Source organism: Arvicanthis niloticus, chromosome 1, assembly GCF_011762505.2.
Source record: "Arvicanthis niloticus isolate mArvNil1 chromosome 1, mArvNil1.pat.X, whole genome shotgun sequence".
In the NCBI taxonomy this organism is placed as follows: Eukaryota; Metazoa; Chordata; class Mammalia; order Rodentia; family Muridae; genus Arvicanthis; species Arvicanthis niloticus.
Window position 1 is genome coordinate 162,388,839 of NC_047658.1, and position 17,292 is coordinate 162,406,130.

General features: G+C 43.9%; 1 protein-coding gene across 17 annotated transcripts in view; it reads left to right on the plus strand.

The window, feature by feature from the left end:
* The first annotated feature begins 3,078 nt into the window (after positions 1-3,078).
* Plekhs1 (pleckstrin homology domain containing S1) overlaps positions 3,079-17,292 on the plus strand; it is a 35,148-nt gene continuing 20,934 nt past the window's right edge. For 4 of the 17 annotated variants that reach the window (XM_076925304.1, XM_076925393.1, XM_076925331.1 and 1 more), the window contains exons 1-5: positions 3,084-3,263; positions 6,537-6,679; positions 14,562-14,650; positions 14,759-14,865; positions 15,511-15,645. In XM_076925304.1, the coding sequence (XP_076781419.1) occupies positions 6,628-6,679; positions 14,562-14,650; positions 14,759-14,865; positions 15,511-15,645 (383 nt within the window). In that variant the 5' untranslated portion in view covers positions 3,084-3,263; positions 6,537-6,627. Of the gene's footprint in view, positions 3,264-3,414; positions 3,506-6,536; positions 6,693-8,247; positions 8,552-14,561; positions 14,651-14,758; positions 14,866-15,510; positions 15,646-17,292 lie in introns of those variants that run through there. The other 13 variants (XM_076925313.1, XM_076925337.1, XM_076925360.1 and 10 more) reach the window with 12 other exon arrangements.

Genomic DNA, 17,292 nt, shown 5'->3' on the forward strand with positions numbered 1-17,292 from the left:
AGGGGAGGAATTCAGGAAGAGTAAGCTGGAGAGTGGGGACATTGTGGAAGAAGACCACAATGGCCAAAGCGCAGAGATCAAGGGAAAGGCTTTGCTTCTGTGGTCCTTCCTAGAGGGAGGCTGGGACTGGTGCACAGCAACCACTCCCCACCTTTCTGGCTGAGCCCTGACTTTGTTCAGATGACAGTAGAAAGAACCGGGGTAGGTCTAAGCCAAAGAGACTCCATTTCCTCTTGGTTCAGAGACTGGCCTTAAGGTGACACGACCAGCCCAATTGGATGTTACAGGAAATCTTCCTCGGGGGTTGTAGGAAAACTGTTCCTCTCCGATGTAGAAAACACTTGCAGTGATGCTCACTTCCCACACATTCCTTCCCTGGAACTTGGATGCTCTTTTGTGAAAACACGATACAATGGCAGACAACCATGACCCAAAAACAATCAGAGCCACAAAGCCAGTGTTAGAATATCACCGAGGGACTCTGGACCACTTCACTCAGACAGTCAGCATGATGTCTGACTGTCAAATAAGGTATAGGCCACTCTGATTTTTCTTTTAAATGTGCAGGTAGAAACAGTCCTACCCATAATGCCCATCAGTTCAGTCTCCGGACTCATAAGGTCATGAAAGTACTTCATAGTGTTAGTTCTTTGTCTTCACAAACGTAGGGTGATTTGGATGTCACTAAATGGGACAGGAGATGAATTTTTTTTTTTGCATTGGTTTTATTTTTACACTGTGTGTAAAGCTTTTTCTTGTCTTACCTCTTTTAATTATCTGTTCTAGAAAAGAGACGCAGTAAAGATGGCCTGCAGTGTGGTTGATGTCGCTACTTATTGGTGGCATCGACAGGGATGTCCTTTCTGAAGGGACCATGGGTATACAACATGTCCCATCAGCCTGCACACTGGTGAGCCTTTGGCTTTGGACCAAGAACAGAATCACACTGTAGCCTGAATGGGTACTGGGAGTGCTTTGAACAAGGACGGAAATAAGACCATGGGGATCACAAACCTGGCAACCTGCCCTGCTAACCTTACCAGTCAGTAGCAGAGCAGGTGGAGAGATCAGGGTAACTGGTCCCAACCTAGGTCTCACAGATTACAGGCTACAAAGGAGCACACACCAGCCACAAGGTTGGCATACACTTGAGTTTCATTTCTGTTGCTGGCTGTATGGCTTTTCACAAACTATTTCATCTCTAAATTACGGTTCTCTCTCTTTGAAATTTTTCCCACTCTGCAAAGTTGCTGGGACTAAATGATACTCCTGGAAAAAAACAAAACCACCCTGTAAACACTAGGTATTTCCATGTAGTACACACTGCTGAGCTCTGTTCTGGTGAAGGAGGAACAGGAAATTAAAGAGTAATTTCATGACAGAGGCATGTCATCATGCAATTAGCAAACTGGCTGTCTGAAAATTCAAAGAAGCTGCTTACTTGCGAAGGTATTTGACTGATAGCCTTGCTGGTGTTGTTGGTAATGATTAATAAGGAAAAATCCCCACATTTCTGTCTTTTAGCCTGTTTCCGGATATCTCGCAAGATTAGTATTTGATGCCGGAGGCAGATTTCGTTTTCATTTTCTACGTTGCATTTATAATACAAGTAGCTTTCTTAGGTACCTGTGGGATATACTAAGCAACTTTCCAGAAAAAAAAAATACTATTATTTCAGAATAAGAACAAATGCAGGAACATGGTGGATGGACAAGCAGACAGACAGAAGATGGATCTGATAGGGGTCTCTCATCTGTTTTATTGTTATAAAGGAATACAAATCATAAAGTAATTTTCTTGTTCCCTGTTGGTTAGGGATTGTTACCACGGTGACAGGCTATTAGTAGCTCGGCAGTTTACAGTGGAGACCAGCACAGCTGTTGAAGAACTACTCTAACTAGTAACATCTGGACAAAGATGGGCTGTGAAGCCACAGAGAGCTTCCAGGTCCAAAGTTGACTTTATATCAGGAAATACGTTTCAAGAAATGGTTTCTCCTAAAACAAGCAAAGCAAGTTCTGTGCCGCAGGGGAACAAATTGATTGCTTCTGCATGCCTGGAGCCCAGAAGAGTTGCCAAAAGGAGAACCAACAAGACCCACCTCCTCCCCTCCCCCTCTGTGTCGTACAAAAGTAAACAAAGGAGGAGGAAGAACCCTAGCCAAAGGCTAACCAGCACTGTGTGGGGGCTTTTCATGAGAAGTCTTATGCTTTAGGAAAGATTCTGTGAAGTCAGGATTATCCATCCAAAACGGGGCATGGTGGCACACTCCTGTAATCTCAGGACTCAGTAGGTGGCAACCAGGGAACACTGTGAGTTCGAGACCAGCCTTGTCTACCTAGTGAGTTCTAGGCTAGCCTCAAAAACAAGAAGACTTTGTTTCAAAGAAAAAAGAAAGATGAGAGAGAGAGAGAGAGGAAATTATCCATCCTATTATGCTTATAAATAACAAACTCCAGAGTCTGAAAGACTACAGCATTATGTTAATGAATATGTGGCAAAGCTGACAGGAGCTGAGCTACCTCAGCAAGTGTAGCAAAGATTAAAGTCCTTTTGTTTCTAGATGTAATAAGATAACAATTAGCACTCTGCTGTCTCCTCTATCTGTAATATGAGTTAAAATACATGCAAGGCCCTTAGCTGGCCAATAAGACTGCACTGGTCAACTGGGTACGTTTCTTGCTTTGAAGAGGCCATGTGATGGACAGCATGCCTAGCCCCTCCCACACCAATGAAACTGATCCATCGTGCATGAATTTGCCAATCTTCCTGGAAACTACTCGAAGGCATGAGTGTATTAGAGAGTCCGGGCTTTTCTTTCCTCGTTGGGTACAAAGCAATTCTTCCTAAGGAAGATGTATTGTGAAATACGGCTGGGTGGGAAGCAGAGAATTGTTTCAGTGGTAGTCACTGCAGAAGGTCAAGGCTATGTTGTCCTTGTTCTCAATAAGAGTCATTGTTACTATGGTCCAAAGTCTTGCAGGAATTTTTAAAAATTGTTTGCTTTTTTTTTTTTAAACCAGTTACCTGGAACATCAGGTGTAATTCTGTGCCAAGCCACAAGAGGAATGAAAGTCCAGGACTTCCCCTGGGCACCAGCTTCCATTTGTACTTGAGACAGAAGGCTTGTTGAGAACTTCCTGCTAGTTCACATTTCAAACAGAGCCTGTACTTAATCCCCACCCTCAGAGCAGAGCTCAGAGTAAACGGGAGGAGTCCGGAGCCCAGGAACAGAGTGGTACAGAGAGCTACTGGGTGACCTGGTGAGTACCGCTGGACTGTGACGGCTTGGATTCCCAAGGTTCTGGCGATCTGGGAGCTTGTTCATGATTGAGCAATTGCCAATTGGAAGACCGGAAAATTTCCAATTGAGCAGTCTTGCTATCTTAGGCTTTTCCTTTCTAATCTTCTCAGGCTGTAGAACCAGAAATGGGAAATGGGACCTCTTGGCATCAGACTTATCAACTCCCAACTGGCACGACAATAACCTGGCCAGGGAACAAATGTGAGCTCTTCTCAAGTGAGATGGAAGAGCTAAACTGAACTGATGTGCAAGAACACGGGGCTTGTCTGCCTACGCAGGGCCAGTGACAAGAACTACAAGGAAAACTGTAAAAAGATCGAATCCCCCTGTTCTTTATCTATCTATCTATCTATCTATCTATCTATCTATCTATCTATCTATCTGTCTGTCATCTCTGTCTGTCTGTCTGTTTCTGAGACAGTGTCTCACGAAGTAGCCCCGGCTGGTCTAGAACTCACAGATATCTTCCAGCCTTTTCCCATCAAGTGCTGGGATTAAGGCCATGTGCCACCATGCCCCACACATTCTCCTTTGTTGAACAGGCAGAAGTACACAATCCTGAAGACTGACTTTCAAGTTAGAATTTGGCTTGTGTTCTGAGTTCTTAATTCTACAGAGGTTAGTTGCTTAATCTTTCTAATGGTTGTTTTCTGGTGTTGCTTTCTGATAGTTGTTTCCTTGTCCGTAGCTGGATGCTACAGAATCATAAAAACAATGTAAGCTCTAGGTACACACTGGGATGTATTATATGTACCATAATGCTGGCTATTATCGACCCACAAACTATAGAATGTTTGAGACAGAGAGGACCTGGTAACTAGTATTCTTGATAACAGAGCACCTATTGTTATGCTGAGCTCTTAATCAGATTATTTCCACTGAAGCTCACAGCAATCCTGAGAGCAGAACATGGAGGAATGTGGTACACCTGCATTAGACCAATGTCCTGTCTTTCCTTCTTGATAGGGAAAAAATTTAAACCCAGACCCCACAGTTAGCACACTAAGCCATCACACCCTACAGCTATATCCATATGGTGGGTGGGGAGAAGGCAGAAAATCAGTCCCCATAGGCAACACTGGAGCCCTTCACGGGCATCAGGAGGCTAGAGCTGCCCCCAAAGTACACTTTACCAGGCTTAGTGCAGTAGGAAAGTGGTGTCATTGGGAGTATCTGTGAGCGTCCACGTGGAGCCCTGTGCATTCTACTTAGGGAGCTAGATACACTTCGCCTCACTCTTCCACTCTCACCTGCAGGTCTCCATTTGTGAAATAAGCCCCTTCAGTGCGGGTTGGTTCTGAGACCCAAAAGTCACAGAGTATGCAACTGTGTAAATACCTTTGGTGTTCAGGGTCAGGTGTTCCTCCAGTCTCCTAGGCACCCGTCAGAGCTCTGGTGCTGGGGAAGGATTAAGCATTAATTCTGTACAAACTGTCAAGAAGCAGGATGTTCTCAAACCAGTACTATCAGGAAGATTTTATCCCTCCCCTCTATAAACTATAAAGGCTTTAAAAGCAATTATTTTATCAGGAACTTCCTATTTTATTATTTATTTATTTATGTGTGTATTTATTTATTTATTTTACAAAGGACAGCCTTATGTGGGTCTCTGCACCATTACATGCTGGGCTAAATACTGCATGCATGGATGGCCAAGTCTCACATGTGCAGAGGCCAGATGAAAGGGGATGCTGAAAAGCACCCCTTCCTAATTACCTCTCCAGGTAACAGCACTCTCATATTGAAAAAAAAGTCCAGGAAAATTCACACTGGTCTTCAAATAGCTCTAACATGATTCTCACAAGCCAGCAAGGGAGAGGAATTAATGGGCTGATGATAATTAAAGGCACGGGTCAGAAAGGGAGCGATCACACCAGGCACAGGTCAGGAGGGGAGTTGTTCACACCAGGCACAGGTCAGGAGGGGAGTTCACACCAGGCACAGGTCAGGAGGGGAGCCTTCACACCAGGCACAAGTCAGGAGAGGAGTGTTCACACCCAGCACAGGTCAGGAGGGAGTGTTCACACCAGGGACAGTCCAGGAGGGGAGTGTTCACACCAGGACAGTTAGGTGGCAATAGCCCTCTTTCTTCCCTGATTGCCCCAGACTGCTGGTGCCTCCTTTTTCAAGCCTTCCATTTTGAGGTGTTACTACTTCAAGGCAGAAGTTGGCCACGGACATAGTCCTAGTTCTCAAGACCCCATTAGCCTTGCACCCCTTACCCTGCGGAAGTTCCCTCCCACCTCTCAGTCCCCTAGATCAGCAGTTCTCAACCTTCCTAGTGCTGAGACCCTTTAATCCAGTTCCTCATGGTGTGGTGACCCCCAACTGTAAAATTACTTTCATTGCTACTTTTGCTACTGTTATGTATCACAATGTAAGTATCTGATATGCAGGATATCTGATAATCTGTAGGCTGAGAACCACTGCCTTAGATGGTCATGGATAACAGACAGCTTTATAGGACAAGACTTAGATTCAGCTCCCTTGGGTCAGCCTCTGGCCTCTGCATCAGGAAATCTTGAGAATGTCCATACAGATAGCAGAGGCACTTGGAGGACAGGGGGCTCTGGTCCTTGCTCATGAGGTTCCTTCTGGAGAAAGCAAGGCCCCAGATGTGAAAAGGGTTATCACAGCTGCTTCTCAACCCACAGTCTCCTGCCCTATGTGTTGCTCTGATCTCTTTGCTGTCACCTGCCTCCCTGGGGGCTCTCTTACAGCCACATGTGGCAGGGGCATTGAGGACTACCCTTGCAGTCTTCTCCATAGCTTCTCCCCACATCACCTATTGGGTGAGCACAGGCTCCCTGGATGGTCCTCATCATCCTGGCTACCATCACCTTTGGGGCACAGTAGAGAAACACATTAGTGAAAGAGTTGGCTGAGTCAGTAAAGCATTTGCTGTTCCAGCATAAGAACCTGACTTCCCTCTGCAGAACCCACATTAAAAAGTGGGAGATGGCGGCACCTGCATGCAATAGCAGCAGGAGTGGCAGAGAAGGCAGATGCCAGGTGAACTCATACGGATGAGATACCCTGTCTCAAAAAACAAGATGGACACCACCTGAGGAACTACACCCAACGTTAACTTCTAGACTCCACACACATAGAAAGAAAGAAAAGGCAGGAGCCAGAGTTGTGATGCCCATCCTGACCCCTGATGGCCCCGTAGCTAGTCAGCTTGGACACTTAAGTCTGGAAGCTAACTGTTGCCTACTCCTCTTTCTGACAGGTGAGAAGAGCCAGCCAGATGGAAGCCAGACCTCCAAAGGGCCCAGGTACCTAAGGGCGTGGTGGCAGAAGGAAACAGCTGCCCACCAACAATGATGAGCCAGGTCCACCAGGGTACCCAGGAACAGGCATTAGTTTCCATTTGTAAGGACAACAGGTATCATTCTGGGATAGTGACTCTTGGTCTAGAGAAAGCAGGAGCTGTTGGGTTCACTTAATTATTTGTAAAAGCTGGACTGGCTAGAAACTTAGCACTTCCTGGTTTTCATTGGCTACATGTTCCATTTGGGTCTTGAAGACAATGCCTTTGATAAATTACAGCCCAGCAAAGACTAGGATATATTCCTTTAATTTTGCATAAAGTTCTTGATTATAGAAGAGTTGTGTTCAAGGAACTTATAATCTCACTGAGAAGTGGAGAGAAACACAGGCAAGTAGCCGTATCTAGAACATCAGATCAGCACAATCAGTGTAACCATGGGAAAGGGAACAAAGTGTTGTGGAATCCAAAGGAGATGCTGAGGTCATCGCAGGCATCCCAGGAAGTCTTATAGAGAGGTTATTTGAGCTGAATCTTAGGATGTGCCCAGGGCTTAGTCTTTTAATTTTGTCTTTACGCATATGTGTGTCATATATACATGTTTTCAAGGATGTGTGTGCATGTGTACATGGACAGGTGGAGTCCAGAGATCAGTGTTGAGTGTCTTCCTTGATTATTCTATACCTTACCGTTCAAGTTAGGGTCTTTCGCTGAGCCTGCGTCCGGTGATTTACCTCAGCTGACTGGCTAACGGACTTCAGAGATCTGCCGTTCTGTCTCTTCATCCCCAGCACTGGGGCTCAAAATCTATAGCACCACCCAGGATTTATGTGGGTATGGGGGAATCCAAGATTGGGTTCTCATACTTAGGTTGTCAACCGAACCATCTCCCCACTCCTCTGTGGAAGGTTTTGGGGGTCTGAAACTTTAACTATTTTACACATATTTTAAATTAAAAGATGATCACATCACTTCCTGCTTTCCTTTCTTCCCTCCAACCCCTGCTAGATTCCCCCTCACCCCTTCTCAAATTGATGGCTTATTATTATTATTATTATTATTATTATTATTATTATTATTAACACGTGTGCACACACATGCACACACACACACATATATGTACACACAGAGAGATGCACAAACACATAAATATAACCTGCTGAGTACATTTTTTTGTTGTCTATGTGAATATTATTTTAGGACTGATCACTTGGTATTGGGTAACCAGTTAGGGGGCTCATCCCTGTGAGAGACTGACTCTCCCTCTGAGATTCCCCCTCCAGGATAAGTGTGTCTGCTGATATTACTGTCATTCAGTCCTTATTCGGGCTGCTGTTTCTAGGAGACACAGTTTCACTGTGGATTTCCTGGGCCTCTGGCTCTTACAATCTTTCTTCCCGCTCTCCCTGGATGTTTCCTCAGCCCTGGGTGTAGGAGTCAGGTTTAGATGTTATTTACTGGGCCTGAGGTTGCCACAATCCATTGACCTCTACATTGTATCCAGTTGTGATTTTCTGGAACGCCTTCCATTTGCTGTAAAGAGAAGCTCTGGTGAAGGGAGAGAGTTACTCTTATCTGTGGGTGTAAGGACAAGGTTTAGAATGCAGCTAGGAGTTAACTGGAGAAGGGGGAGGGGAGGTTCTCTTTTATGACCTCACTAGCTCCCTGGGCGAGGTGGATACACTTATAGTACCAGGCATGATTTCCCTCCTAGAAAAGGAAACACATCCCTTCAGAAGAGATGGCAAAGCCCACAGCACTGGCTAGAGCGGTACAGAGACAGAATGTGAGGAGCAGGGTAGTGTCATAAGGTAGGAAGGGGGAGAAGAGAGGCTGAGGAGGCCAGACCCTGACCTCCTACGACTAGCAGCAGCATTTTGCACATGGGCATGGCATGACTACACATTTTCGACTGGCCATAGTATTCAGCAGCTTTGCTGCAATTTATCATGCATCTCCCTGAGGTGGACAGTCTGGTAAGTGTCCATAGACGCATTCACCTTGGCAAGCTTCACCACAGTCTGCACAGTGAATGTTCCCTCACCTCAGGCTTTGCTGTTTTGCCATAATCCTTCCCCCACTCCCCCAAAGCCCAGTCCTTTGTCCCATCTCCTGGCTCTGGTCACTGTGTTTGCTAGAGTTTTGCATAACTGTGAGCACACAGTAAGACACACTCATCTCACTTCTTCTACTTGGCACAGTTCTCTAATTCATAATTGAGATTTGTCCACCGTGTATCTTGGCTGTTTCGGCTTTTCCATTATATGGATGTGTCATAACTGATGATTCATTGACCTTCTGGAAACATTCGGGCTTTTTCTGTCTTTGTCTATTATAAAAAAGATTGTATGAACATTTATATATATATGTATATATGTATATACATATACATATTGTATATATGTGTGTGTGAGGTATATGTACATGTTCATGTGGATGTCTGCAAATATGAATGCACATACATGTACGTGTTAAGCCCAGAGGTTGGCATCAGGTGTTTTTCTTTATATTCTTTTCATTTACTTAGGAGTAGAAATGGCTGGGTTATATTGTAAAAAATATATTTAACTTTTATCAAATGAATTTGATGTTGTAAGAAGCAGCCCCCTGTGTTTAAATCTACAAGTAGGTAGGATTTGTCGTGTAGAAATCCTATAGGTGGGATGTAGACCAGAGCAGAGCACATGCCTAGCATTCATGATGCCTTAGGCTAAACTCAGAATACTGTCAAATTTAAATGAGTAAATACTGTAAACTGTCACCTAAGTGCAGTAATGACCTGGCCATCAAGCCTGCTTCCCTCTCTGCCCGTTTCCTAGGCAACCACAGGTCTCCTCTCTCTGGGTATAAAGTTGATTTATTATTCTTGAAATTTCCATAAATAAAATCATGAAGTATGAATACTTTTTGTCCCTGTTCTTTCTTCACTCTTTTCCTTTGGTGGCAGGGTCTTATGTAGTCCAGGCTAGCCTCAACCTTGCTATGGAGTGAAAGAGAACCTTCTGATTCTCCTTCTTTCACCTCCCAAGGGCTAGGCACGGGATTCTAGAAAGGGCATTGTACTCTGTCCATGGAGTGGTCTTGGCCACTGGCGTGTGTGTTTGTTTCTATATTTTCCCTTCTGTTACCTTGGTCTGAGCCTCTGTCTTCATACTATGTTCTTGATTCTTACAGGTTTGTAGTTAGATGATTTTCTAAATATGTATTTATTTTTCTTTTATGTGTATGAGTGTTTTACCAGTATGTGTGTGTATGCAGCATATGAATACTTAGTGCACATATGTGCTCCTTATACATGCCTGGTACACGGTGAAGCCGAAAATGAAGATTGGAACCCTGAAATTGGAGTGACAGCAGTTGTAAGCTGTCATGGAGGTGCTGGGAATCAAACTTGTGTCCTCTGCAAGAGCAGCAAGTGCTCTTAACTGATAAGCCATCTCTCCAATCCTGTATGGCTTGTTTGTTTGTTTAAGGGAGATCTGAATACTCTGTTTTTCAGAATTGTTTTGGCTACTCAAGGCTATCAAAAAATCTACATGATAATATGAATGAGCTTTCCGTTCAGGAAAAAATGCATGAAAATTCAGATAAAAATTGCACTGAATCTGTAGATTGCTTTGGAGTAATTTCTAATATGTCATTATTAGGAATGTTGTCTTTCAATCCATGGTAATGGGATATATTTCCATTTTTTATATTGTCTTTACATTCTTGTAGTAACTTCCAGGATATTAGTTTTCACCACTTTGGTTAAATATATTTTTATGGATTTTGTTTGGGGGGGGTGCTGTAATAAATGAACAGACTTTTTTATTTTCACTTTCAGATTACCTATTGCTACTTTATAGAAATTTGAAAAGTGCTGTATACTGACCTCACACACCACGGAAGTCGTCTATTAGCTTATAGTTTTCTGTGGGCTGTTTAAGGTTTCCTACCCCCAAGATCATGCCATCTGCACTCCACTTCTTTTCCTTGCTCAGTTGCTCTACACGGGATTAACATGAACGTTCTCTCTTACCCTCCCCCACCCACGAGCTTAGAGAAAAAGTCATAGATCTTTGGTGTTATTTAAAGACCTGAAAACAAAATTTTGGTTGAAGGAACTATCTTCTCTTTCTAGTTGACAGAAGTTTCTGTCACAAAGAGTTATGCAGTACCCAGGAGAACAGGACCAGACAATCAATTGTTACACTCTATAATACCAAGCAGGTTGAGCTGTTGGCAGTGTTGTTCAGGCCTCCGTCCTTGCTGATTTTTTTTCCTTTTTTGTTCTTTCTATTATTAAGAGAAGATTTTTTTAAAAATCTGTGACTGAAATTTTGAATATGTTTATTTCTTCTTGTAATTTTATTAGGTTTTGCTTCATGTTTTGACGCTCTGTCGCTGGGTGCATATATGTTTAGTATTATTATATTGTCCTGGGATTAATTGAGTCCTATGTTCTTATAAAATGACTTTCTTTAACTCCTGGTGCTATTTCTCGATTTGGAATCTGCATGATGTTCTGTGGCTACTCTGCTTTCCCATGACTAGTGTTAATATAGTCTATTGGACGGCCTAGGGCTTTGTTGGTTTTGTTTTGTTGTTTTCTACTTGACCCAAGCTATAATCATCTGAGAAGAAGGAAACTTGGTTGAGAGAATGACCCTGCCAGCTTGGCCTTTGGGGCGCGTTTTTCTTGACTAGTGACTGATGAGGGAGGGTCCAGCCCATTGTGGGTGGGGCCAACCCCAGCAGATGGCCTTGAGTTGTATTCCAAGAAAGAGACTGAGAAACCTGGAGGAGCAAACCTGTAAGCAGCACCCTCCATAGCTTCTGCTTCAGTTCCTGCCTTCAGGCTCCTGCCTTGACTTCCTGCCCTGACTTACCTCAGTGCTGGACAGGTACATGACATATAAACAGAGCAGACCCCTCCCTCCTGGGGGGTTACTTTCCTTCAAGGTGTTTTATAACAGAAATCAAATTTCTAAGATGTCCTTCTTTCCCTCCCCCTTTGTGCCTTTTACACTTAAAATGTGTTTCTTATAAGCCTCATAGAGTTAGATCTTGCAATTTTACCCAACCTGACAACTTCTTCCTTTTAACTCGTGTGTTTAGAGTCTTCACATTTTATGTGACTATTGCTGTGTTCAGGCTTGAGTATATCCTGTTGCTGTTTTGTGTCTTTCTCATGTGGCCTTTGCCCCATACACCTCTGCCCACCCCCACTGGCCCCATCTGTCCACACCCACCCATGCCGCCACACCTGCCCACACCCACTCCACCTGCCCTCCCCACCTACACCTGCTCCCTGCCCACCCCCACCCCCACTGCCCCCCACACCTGCCCCACCCACTCCCACCCCGCCACCACCTTTTCTGCTTTCTTTTGAATGAACTTAGCCCTTTTTATGATTTTACTTCGTCTCTCTCATTAGCTTATTACACTGTGCTATATTATTTTAGTCATTACTTTAGGGTTTGTTTATCTTTAAACATACAACAGCCTGACCCCAAGTAATGACTTACTAATTCACAAATAAGCCAGGCTCATTGCGGAGATGTGATGTCGTCTTCCTTCTCAAGCCTCTACACTGCTATTGGAATTTGTGTTATTCATACATCATTATAACCTGCACAATGCATTGCTATTTTTGTTCAGCTGGTTGAATTATTGAGTGCATTAAATAATGAAAAAAATCACCTCACATTTAGCCTTGCAGTTTCGGTGCTCTGCGCACCTCGGTACATTAAGGACGGTTTCCTTAGCATCCTTCCTGATAGTGGATGCTTCCTGATGATGAAATTCTTTCAGAATTTGCATATCTGAAAATGTCTTCAAATTGCTTCCATATTTAAAAGATATATTTGCTGCTTACAGAATTTGTAATGGTAGGATTTCTTCAGAGCTGTTAATGGTCTACGTTTTCTTGCTCATTTCTAACAAGAAACAGTTGGGGCTGGAGAGATGGCTCAGCAGGTAAGAGCTCTGGCTGTTCTTCCAGAGGACTTGAGTGTGATTGACAGCACCACATGGAGGCTCACAGTCACTTGTAAGTCCAGTTTCAGGGCATACAACACCCTCTCCTGGCTCTCTCTGCCCAAACATGCAAATGGCGCTCAGACATGGATGCAGGCAGACGCATACATGGGATTTTAAGAAGAAGCAAAAGGCCTTTGTTGCTTATCTTGGTTATGTAGGGGCTGCCTTTTCTCCACTCTCTGCTTTTGAGATGTTTTTCTTGTGACATGGTTTGAACATCTTGATTTTGAGGAACTTTGGAGCGTGTTTCTTTTCCTGTATCTTGTGTGTTGTGGGGTTCGTTGAATAGCTTGGGTCTTGCTTTATAGTTTAAAATTTGTATAAAAAAAAATAGAACTATTTGTTCAGATATTTTTTCTGCCTCTTCCACTCCTTTTAGGGGCTGCTTGCATATTGGATCAGTTGAGGCTGCCCCAATGAATGGATGCTCTTTCACACTTTGGACTTGTTTGTTTGTTTGTTTTTTCTTTATTTTAATAGTCCTTTCCGTACTCTGTGATGTTCTTCTACAGTATTCAGCTTTCTTTCAGTCTGCGGGTGTAACCCTCCCTGCCCCCAAATGTCGTTGTTTCCATCTCTAAAAGTTCACTTTGGGTCTTTTCTATCTCATATATCTCCCAAGATTTTGACAGTAACAGTAAGTCTCTGACACGTCTAACATCTGCGCCGGTTCTGTCTTGATTGATTGGCTACTCCTTTCATTACACGACCCATTTGTCTGCCTCTTCTCCATGCCTGGTCACCTTTGACTGGTAGCCAGACATTACACATTTTAGCTTATTGGGTACTGAATATTTTTTATTCTTATAAATCTTAAGTTTCTTGGGAACAACTCAGTCTCCTAAGACCTGCTTGTGTAAGATTTGTTAGGTGGGTCTGGCACAGTCCTCGAATCTACGGCTAAATAGTGTGAGGAATCCTGCTGCACCTAATGTTCCATGAGTTACAACCTTTTCCAGCACAGCTGGAGGGAACAAGCGCTTTTCCTGGCCCTATGTGGGCATCCTAATCTTTTTAAATCTTCTGTGGCACACATATACATAGATCAATAGTGTCAGTATGCTGGTATATAAGAGGAGTGTGTGTGTGTGTGTGTGTGTGTGTGTGTGTGTGTGTGTGTTTGCACGCACAATAAACACATACACACAGTTTAACAAATAAAAGCAGCAATACCTGCTGTGGAAATAGTAGAAGCTCCTAAATATTGACTGCTTCATTGTAATTACCAGTATTAAAGACAGTTTATTATTATTATTATTATTATTATTATTATTATTATTATTATTCTGTGGTTTCCAAACTGTCTAAATAAAATGCAGACGCCATTCATTTAGGAAAACAGTGCTGTTAAAATGGTGCCGAAGGGCTTAGTTTTACTTGGGCATTACAGCTGCTTCCCTTTGGCTCAGGAAAGGCAGGCCTTAACGAAGGCTTTAGCCTGGAGAGGGACAGTGGAATCAGGGTTGTATAATACAGCTGTTGAGACTCTTGTGTCCTGTCACACCCATGAGACTGTTCCCTGAACATCCTTCCCTGTCCTCTGTGGCCACTCTACCTGTTCCCTCAAAGGAGAAAAAATACCCCTCCTGCTTTGTTTTCACTGGCAGCCGGTTCTGCGTGCTGTGCTATGCCAAGGGTGATACAGCTACTATCTTACTCTGGCAATGGAAATGGAAACAAACCTTTGATCTCCCTAGGGGCCCAAGGCCAAACTGCAGCAACAGAGCCAGGCAAGTGTGTGCCCAATGTAGCTGCCTCTAAAGGCACGCGCACTGGGATGGTGGCTACAGCTGTCGTTCTTCATTTGGTCCTTGTGGTGGGGTTGGGGGCGGGAGCAGCTATTGTGCGTGTTCTTTTGAATAACTGAATAATTTGAAGAGAAACAATGTTTTCCAAACGAAGTCGTTCTTTCCTGAAATTTATGAGAGAACAAACTGAATCCTCTTCACTTTCTTTTATTAGGCAAACAATTTACATTTGATTATGAAAATGAAGTCCATAAACAAGATTACTTCATTAAGTCACCACCCCCTCAGCTCTTCTTCTCTATGGTAAGTAAGCGCTGTGGTTTTACAAGCCTCCCACCAGCCTCATGAGCACTGGAAGAGTCCTTGCTCTTCTGAGCTTTAACTGAACTGCAAAACCTTTTCCTTTTTCAGAGCTCCTGGAAAAAGCGTCTTTTTATTCTGTCCCAGCGCCAGGGAAAAGGTCTTATCCTTTCCTATTACAAAGACCATCAACATCGAGGCTCCATAGAAATTGACTGGTACGTATCCAGACCAGGAAACGTGTATACCAGCTAATGTGCCCAAGTCAGTCACCAAACCGTAAGATGCACAGAAGCTTAAACCCGAGTCTCTGACAGAAAAGAACCAAGGGCTTCAGTTTGTGGCTCTAAAAGAACTGAAGTAATGAACCGAGTGGGTGAAGGCAGTGGAGTGGTTACTTCATGCTGTACACTGTAGGCGGTGGATCTCTCATTCCTGAGCATCTGGTTGAGGACTTTGTCTCACTTAACTTTCTGGTGACAGAGAGCTCCTGAAATCCAACTTCAGAGAGCCGAAGTGGAGTTTAAGAAATATTTAGATGAACTATTTTTTCTTTGTCTTTTCTTCAGAAATATTGGGAAATAGAGTGATTTGTGGACTCCAGGATCATCCAACCCAAATAGGAACCTCTGAATTGAATTTCAAGCTGAACAGAGTATTTTCAATTACTGATGAACCAGATCCAGAGTCTTGGTTATTTTTTTAAAATAGAAAGAATTCAAATGAGATTCATGATGTGAATTAGACAGGCTTTAAAATGTGGGTGAATGAAATCTGCAGCTTCGTTCCCAATTTAAAATAGGAGTCTGTTTTCATCTTAAGTTGCTATAGGTATCAGTTTAGTTACTTTGTGTCTGTCTCAGCAGCGCCACTGTAGAAGTTGGTATAAATAGCCAGGAAAAGATGCAATCTGTGCAGAAGATGTTCAGATGCCACCCGGATGAGGTGATGTCCATCAGAACTGTAAACAGGGACTACTTCCTTATTGGCCATGACAGGTAAGCAGGAAGACCAAAGCTTGTCCGATGTGTGTTTAACAAAAGCATTATAAGCCTATAAACAATAAACAGGCTGTAAACAGAAACCAGGCTGCTAACACAGCCGTCTTTATTGTGTGCTAAAATAGTTGTGCGTGTGGTTGTACATGTGCGACTGTGCACAAAGGACAACCTTAGCTGTGATTCCTCAGGAGTTACCAACCGTGTTTTTTGATACAGTGTCCCTCACTGGGAATTGGGTTAGGCTAGGCTGGATCACCAGCAAGCTGCAAGGATCTACCTGTCTCTGCCTCAGCTGGTGTTGCAGACACACTCCACCATGCCTGACACTTCCATGGATGCCAGGGATGAAGTTCAGATCCTCAGGCTTACATGGCGCACACCGACTAAGCTATCTCCCAAGCTTTTAAAAACAGTTTTAAGAATCATTATACTAGCTGCCCAAGAGTGTTACAACAGCGCTGAAAACAACAGAGGCTGTAACCTCACTGTTTTGAAGGCTGAGAATCAGGAACTCAGTGCAGGCAGGACTGTGCTCCTGTGAAGCACCTTGGAAGGAAGGCTGCACCTCAAGCCCCTCCTGGAACTTCTGGTGGTCCTTTGGCTATGGCAGCCAAACCCTACCTGTCATATGGTATTCCCCCCACACATGTATCTCTGGGTCAAATCCCCCCCCTTTTTTTTTCCACAGATACCAGTCTTACTAGTTTAGGAGGCATCTCTATCTCATTATGATCTCAACTAATTATTCTGCAATGAGTTCCTTTCTGCATAAGGTGACGTCTGAGAACTAGGAGCTGGAACTGGGACATAAAAGTAGATGAGGAGAGGGTCGCAAAATAATCCATAACAGTAGTCATCACCCAAGGCCTTCTGTGGAAAACAACTCAGCCAAAAATATCTGTAGGACCCACGCCGTGCAGGGAGAGGCTGTGCTCACACTGAAGGCTTCTGCAGTTTTTAGGAGGGGCTCCTGGCACTAACAGAAGTGCCCAAGTGGATGCTCATACCCACTTGTCTGCTGCAGGGAGAGATTCAGGTACAGGAGGAGGCTGTGCCAAGGAGGCCACAGATACTGAAGCCTTAATGTGTTTCAGCTTGACCCAGAGCAGAGCCCCGAAGTTGTCTTTTAAATTGTCACATGGAAAAGAAGACAGGGAGTGTGTTAATTCATCCCTGTCTCTGTTTATTTTTCTATTTGCTTTGATCAAACACTGACAAAATGCATTCCTTAGGAAAGGGTTTTCTTAGTTATAAGTCCTTATTACAGTCCATCATTGAGGGAAGTCAAAGTAGGGAACTGAGGAGGGAGCCTGGAGAAGGAGTTGATGCAGAGGTCATGGAGCAGGGCTGCTCACTTGACGTAGCCTTCTCATAGCACCTAGGTCACCTGCCCACGGCTGGCACAGCCCACAGTAGGCCGAGTCCCACTACACCGATATTTAATCAAGAAAACACTCCCACAGACTTGCTTTCAGGCCAATCTGATGGAGGAATTTCCTCAACTGGGACTCCCTCTGCCTATGACCCCAGCTTGTGTAAAGTTGACAAACATCAACCTAACCAACACATCATTCTTTCTAAAAAACGCATTTCCTAAGACTAGCAAGGGAAGACTGGAGAATACAGGGAGTGTGGAGCTGGCGG